The sequence below is a fragment of the Episyrphus balteatus genome, chromosome 3, assembly GCF_945859705.1.
Source record: "Episyrphus balteatus chromosome 3, idEpiBalt1.1, whole genome shotgun sequence".
Lineage (NCBI taxonomy): Eukaryota > Metazoa > Arthropoda > Insecta > Diptera > Syrphidae > Episyrphus > Episyrphus balteatus.
Window position 1 is genome coordinate 96,851,771 of NC_079136.1, and position 7,500 is coordinate 96,859,270.

Here is a 7,500-nt window from a genome sequence, read left to right on the forward strand (position 1 = left end):
TTAAAAAAAAATATAAAAACATTTTATATTTTAAAAAAATTTCTAATTCACTGAAACTTCATTATTTTCAAATTAGCAAGATATATTCTTGTAGGGGCTTAAAGGTTCTACAAAAAATTCCTTGGAATGAAATTGATTGCTTTAACCGTTTAGAATATATTCGTATCCAAATCGCAATGCATACGGGTCATAAGAAAACTATTGAAATCAGTGAGCATTGGTTTGGATACGAATATCTTCTAAACGGTTAAAGCAATCAATTTCATTCCAGGGAATTTTTTGTAGAACGTTTAGGCCCCTACAAGAATATATCTTGCTAATTTGAAAATAATGAAGTTTCAGTGAATTCGAAATTTTTTTAAAATATAAAATGTTTTTATATTTTTTTTTAACTTTGACTTCGAATATCTTTAGAATGGTTAGATTAATGAAAAAAGTTAATAAGACCTTTTTTGTGGAGCAATCAATTTTCAACAAGAATATGTCTTGCGCTTTTGATCATTATAATTTTTCAATTTGTTACAAAATTAAGAACAAAAAACGAATTTTTAAAGATTTTCTCGATTTTTGGACCTCAAATATCTATTCAACGGTTAGATAAACGAAAAAAGTGTATAGGGCCTTTTTTGTAGAGCGTTCAATTTCCTACAAGAATATGAAAAGAAATTTGCTAAGAAGTCAATTAATAAAAAAATAATTTTTTTTTAGTAGAAGCTTGATGTAAAAATGGAAAATTGCAAAGCGGAGGACCTTCCCATTAATATAAAGAGCTCATATTTGGTGTGTATATTCTAGAGGGGTCTAGCAATCGATTTTTCGGAGTACCAAATCAAAAAAAAAATTTTCGATTTTTTTGACCCACCCTAATGTATATATATAATATGTATTAGGGTGGGTCAAAAAAAAATTTTTTTTTTTTTTTGAATTGGTACTTCGATATCTCGATTCCTAGACCCCTATAGAATATACTCACCAAATATGAGCTTTTTATTTTGATAGGAAGGTCCTCCGCTTTTAATATTTCTTTTTTTTCCCTAGTATCAGAAATGAAAATTTTTATCTCTCGATCAGCTGGTATAAAAAATTTTTTTTTCTTATATTCTTATAGGAAATTGAACGCTCTACAAAAAAGGTCTTTAAAATTTTTTTCCCAAACATCACCGTTCAAAAGTTATTAAATCCTGAATTTTGACTATTTTATGGAAAATATCGGTTTTCCTTAGGAAATTTGTAACTCGTAAAAAAAATTTTTTTTAGAACTGCGCCATTACTTTTTTTGTAGGAAATTAACTGCTCTACAAAAATGATCTTGGGTCATTTGTCGATTAAACTAAGCGTTGTAAAGATATTCGTCTTCAAACTCCAATGCACGCAAATTTTACCAGTTTTTCATTAATAATTCGGAAAATTTTAATTGAGTCTATGAGTTTTATGGAGTTTGACTTTTTATGAAAAGATAAATGTTTTAAACTGTTTTTGAAGTTTGTTTTTAAGTCGTTAGCATGTTAACTAATACCCAAAAAAAATTGTTCATTTCTGACTTAGAGTCAACATTTCATTAAATGGTAAAAAAAATACATTTCTGTTTTTTAATTGGTTATTAGAAAGTTTATTTATTTAATTATCAAGTAAGTTATAAAATTTAAAGCATTTATAAAATATTCTTACACTTATACTGTAAATAATTTTCTTTATTGCAGTTCCGGTATTTTTGTCGATGTTCTTTTACAATTTGCAATAAAAATTGAAATTGCTCTTCATTTTTTGTCAAGCATTGATTATATTCAGTTACTAATGCGACTGCTCGCTCAGCTGCATCATTAACAACTTTCAATTGTTCAAAGTATTCTTTATTTTCGTTATAACATTCGTTAGAACGAAACGAAAATCGTTCTTAAAATACCAGTTTAATTATACCTGTAAGCGTTGTGTAATAAATCTAGATAATTCATTTTTCTTATTCGAAACAATGTCAGAAACAACAGTATCTTCAATACCAGATTTATAACGAGATTTATCTATTTGGTCCCATGATTTTTTAAATCTTCCAAACATTGATACGTTGGGCCCGGATGACACTGGCCAATATACTTCGAATGCACTTTTCAATATAATCTCAAATATGTGGTGGCGACATGGTAACCAAATTAAATCTTTTCCGATAGTTTTTTCAATTTCTTTACATGTACCATTGTGAATTCCTACATATATAGAAAAATAGATGATTTATCCCTTAAGTTTAATATTTTGGGAAAATTGTTACAGAATTAAATTTAATTTCTAAACGATTAAAGACTTTTAAATAAAAGCCGTGATAATAAAAAACGGCTAATATTAAATAATATGCTGATTACAAAATGTTCAGAAAATAATTAAAATAGAGCGATAACAATTGATTATTTTTTAAATTAAAAAATCATTTATTGGTTACCTGTATTAACAGCCGTTGTATCAAAACACATCGCCTTAATATAGGGAACAATACCCCATTCGGCAAGTGTCGATAAGATGGCTGCTACTTGATTTTCTGCCGTTCCAGTATTAATTTTTGGGACTCCAAGTAGCTGTTCGGTACCAAATGCAGTTAAAAGAACTGGTAACCGATCCACGAACCTTGATCCAGAAATGTCATTTAGCATTTTTCCGTCCCAATGCACAACATATTTGTCGTGTGTTTTAAAGTTGTCTTTTAAACCTTGCGCAATGTCCTTTCGTAAGAGCATACGAGTACGTTGAATTGTTCTGTAACTAAGCGTTATGTCTTCAATATTAATACCAACAGCTAAAAGGATTGGAGGAATTATGAACATTGCATTTCTACTGCTGACATTAGCTCTGTCGAGTGCAGAAATGACTGCAGGAGTTAGTACATTTATTTTTGATCGTTTTGTTGGTATTTCAGGTTCAGATTCAGGTTCTGGTTCATACTCTAGGTCATATCCTAAATTATAAACTTCACTTAATGTAAATGTAGAGGATGATTCAGAGTCTTCACTTGGATCAATTGCATGACTGAAGGACGGTTTATTCAAATCTAGAAAAAGAATATTTTTTATTAAAGAAGATAAAGAGAACTTTTTTTTATCTCGATTTCAAATAATTAAGGATAAACAACAAAAATTTTGTAATTTTAATGTACACTTACTGCTTTCGTCTAATTCCATCACATTGATAGATAAGTTAGATGCATTAGAAAGAACTTCTTTTCGTGTAGAATACTTTTGATTTAAGTACAATTTTTTAATGTTGTCATCAAGGTCTTTAAAACACTTTTTATTTATAATGTCAAATAATGCCTCCAGTTGAGTTTGAAATTTCTTTTCATGTAGGTTTTGTAATGATGTTTTTTTTTTGAAGCTTTTTTGCAATTTCAACCAAAGAGAATGATAACGGATTAGCTTTTTGATTGCATTTTGAGCTTTAGTAGTTGGAATCTGATTTTTTTTCCACAATTCAATAACTTGTTCAACCGATATTTTAGCACTTTGTTTAATTGAAAACTTTAAAACTTTCAATTGATAGAAAAACACACTCATAACTTCTTTAATTGTTGGTAACTTACGTTCTAAAATTGTTTGCATAGGTACACCAATGAAACGAATTTCCTTATCCATTATAGATTAATGAATAATAAATAAAACTGTATTTGAAATTTATTTATAACACACACTTAAAAAATAAAAATTTCACCACCGGGATTTTAAGTTAGTAAATACCTTTTATATTTATAAACGAACAACAAACTTCTTTACAATATTCACTTTTACGACAGAAACTCAAATTTGTATACATTTCCCCGAAAAACATAGACTCAATTAAAATTTTCCGAATTATTAATGAAAAACTGGTAAAATTTGCGTGCATTGGAGTTTGAAGACGAATATCTTTACAACGCTTAGTTTAATCGACAAATGACCCAAGATCATTTTTGTAGAGCAGTTAATTTCCTACAAAAAAAGTAATGGCGCAGTTCTAAAAAAAATTTTTTTTACGAGTTACAAATTTCCTAAGGAAAACCGATATTTTCCATAAAATAGTCAAAATTCAGGATTTAATAACTTTTGAACGGTGATGTTTGGGAAAAAAATTTTAAAGACCTTTTTTGTAGAGCGTTCAATTTCCTATAAGAATATAAGAAAAAAAAATTTTTTATACCAGCTGATCGAGAGATAAAAATTTTCATTTCTGATACTAGGGAAAAAAAAGAAATATTAAAAGCGGAGGACCTTCCTATCAAAATAAAAAGCTCATATTTGGTGAGTATATTCTATAGGGGTCTAGGAATCGAGATATCGAAGTACCAATTCAAAAAAAAAAAAAAATTTTTTTTTGACCCACCCTAATATGTATACATATATATGTATATATATATGTGTAAATGTGTGAAAGACTTTCTATGAAAGTATATGTCCAGTTGTATTAAAAAATTGCCGATAACGTATAACCTGTTTAGTGGGCATTTAGTCGTGCTTAGTTTGTGCTATTAGTAACCATGGCTTACTTTTTGATCCATGAAGAAAATCGGAAAAAAATTTGTGGACCATGTGGTAACAAAATAATAGTGGCTAAAAATAAGAAAATTGATAATTATCTTTTGAGTGATGAGCAAGTTAATCTTGTGAGAAAGCATATTAATGGTAGTTTTTTGTTATCTGACAGAAATTTTCCGTTAAGCATTTGTGTTACGTGTAGACTAACTCTAACCATGTATGAAAATGGTAATTTCAAAAGGCCCTTGCCAGTAATGCCTAATTATGAAGACATTCAGTTGCCGATGGAAACCAGAGGTAAACGGGACTCATCTGACCGTAAACAACCAAATAGAAGAATCTGAAGTCGACAACCGATTGAAAATGTGCAGAACCTGCTTGCAGGAAGTGTCTAGGGGGAAAGAACACCGTTGTAAACAGGTGGAGAAGAAGGCCATCAATCGATTAGCTTCAAAGAATATTTCGAAACTAGTGGAGACGCTTCCCGAAAAGCATCAAATGCAAATAGCACATTCAATTTTGAAACGCAAAGTCGATAATTTAGATACTCAGGGATGCAAAAAATTTGAATTAAAATTGAACACAAAGGGTGCTATGAAAACAATTAGTTTTGGAAAAGAGAATACGACAAAAGAAATCATTTTCTCAAAAACAACTTTAGACAATTACCAAACAAATAGTGCATCATCTGGGCATCCTCGAGAAAGGATGCTAATCCGATTTTGGTAAAAACAGATTATGATTGCTGAGGGCTTCAGGAACAAAACCTCATCTTTAGTTTTTGTCGTCATTTTAGGTCAACCTTAAACTTGTTCAGGCTCACTGTGCTTACTTACATTACATTATGTATTTATTTTTGTTTAGTTATGGTATATTATTACCGATACAAGGACTTAAGGCTGTACTACAAGATAGACTTAGAGAACACTTCGGGCTGTCCAGACCTTTAAGCGACGCGTCAGACGTCGCGTCGCGACGATACAGAGGAGGAGGACGACACAGAACTTCGCATTTGGGAATCCCCTGACATTAATCAGTGGGTATCAGATTTCTAAGAAAATGCCATTATCGTTGAATGGGGCGAGATTCATAAATTCATATACGGAAAAAAAGCGGTTTAAAGCTGTTCGGGGGCGGTTCGAAAAGCGGTTTGGAGCTGTTGCGAGCTGTTTTAAAAAGCGGTTTGAAGCTGTTCGGGGCTGTTCGAAAAGCGGTTTGGAGCTGTTCCTAGCTGTTTAAAAAGCGTTTTGAAGCTGTTCGGAGACATTCCAAAAGCGTTTTGGAGCGGTATGAAACGGTTTAAAACAGTGTAAAGCTTGCGCAGCATTTTCCAAAGTTCTGTTTAAAGCGGTTTTAGCCATTCCCTATAAAACAAATCACATTATCATTTTGCGTCAAATGTGCAGAAATGTTCTATGAGAACACTTCGTTACAGTTTACTGAACACAATACTACATGTTAAAAATCGAGTCACACAGTTCAATGATCAAAGTTCATCAATTAAGTCAAATATCTGTAATATCTTCCTTAACTTAAATCCATTAATTCGATTACTCCGATGTATACGAACCTTATTAACGGATTGTTTTTATAAAAAAGTAAACAAATGAATATGATGCAAATGAAGATGATAAGCAAGAGGAAGAACATGAGAAAAATATTTTTCAAAGTTCTACAAAGAAAATTGAACCCGTTAGAAAGGAAGAAGAAGAGTTTATAACACCGTCACCTTCCATTAGTTACCCTAATACAGATAACAATAACAGTACCTACCCCAAGAACCCATACAGAACATTCGAAGACTAGAAAGAGTCTACGCATTAACCATCGTAATTTTGCAGAGCAATTATCTCATGAAGAATTTTCTGATATTCCTAAAAAATATCTGGATCTATTTATTAACAATTCCAATTCAATTGATAATATATATGGTATATACTTGGAAAATGGAAAGCTATATATTGGAGATGGTGAGTTCAGGGTTCAAGGAATTGATATACATGTAAAAACTAAGAACTTTAAAGGGACACATGGATTATATGAGGTCATATTCATGAAACGACCAAATGAAAAAATATATCATAGTGAAGATTTAAACAACTATAAAGCTATATTAACAGATACCAATTCACATAGAGATTCCCATGACCCAGAGAAACAAGTAAGAGGTAATCGTGGTGCTAAATACAACATAATAAAACATTTATTTGCAAATACCACACCTTCATTCGGAAGTGGATTAATGAATTTATCAAACATGAAGAAAGACTTTATATATTGGGATGATCCGAATGAACTTGTAGATCGATTGAAGCTTTTAATCGGGTCACAACAAGCAGGGAATAATAATCACTCTAATGAAATTGTATCAATTGTTGAAGAATTAAAAGAGAAAAACATAATTGTATAAAAACATATTATGAGTAAAGACAAATTTGGTCGTTTTTCCGATAGAGCCAAAGTAAAGATTGGCCCGCGAGGATTGCAAGGAGAGCGGGGTCCACAAGGTATACCAGGACCACCTGGCGAAGGATTCTTCAAAACGGAAGCTGGAGATTACAATTTAAAATTGAAAAGATTACAAAATATTCAGGAACCGCAAGATAAAAGAGACGCTACTTACAAAACCTATGTCGATGAAAAAATTGAGCACATGCAATGAAACTTTCAAAATGAAATCCATCTTATACGGCAACAGTTTTTAAAAAATGCTTACATTGTGGTAAAAGATCCAGCAACTGAAAATTTTCATTATAGATACCAAAGTGTCAAGTCACATTTCATTCGTTATGTCTAACATTAAATATACTTTGATTATTGACGATATTTTAAACTTTCTTCAGTATAATCAAAATATCTTATTAGAGGAACATTATACGGAATTTCTGAACACCATGAGTTTTTTGAAGCAGTTTGAAGATGTATCATCGTCAGAGTCTGTCAATGGATGTCATTTTATAAATTGCCCATGGTCTTCCAATCAATGTAAAGAAGGACCAAATGGAATAAA

At 31.0% G+C, this 7,500-nt stretch overlaps 1 protein-coding gene across 1 annotated transcript; it reads right to left on the reverse strand.

The window, feature by feature from the left end:
* Positions 1-1,883: 1,883 nt before the first annotated feature.
* Positions 1,884-4,333, reverse strand: LOC129916649 (uncharacterized). Its single transcript, XM_055996736.1, has 2 exons — positions 2,432-4,333; positions 1,884-2,201 (listed from the first exon to the last, which is right to left on the reverse strand). The coding sequence occupies exons 1-2, from the start codon at positions 2,808-2,810 to the stop codon at positions 1,912-1,914; spliced, it is 669 nt and encodes a 222-aa protein (XP_055852711.1). The 5' UTR covers positions 2,811-4,333; the 3' UTR covers positions 1,884-1,911.
* Positions 4,334-7,500: the final 3,167 nt, after the last annotated feature.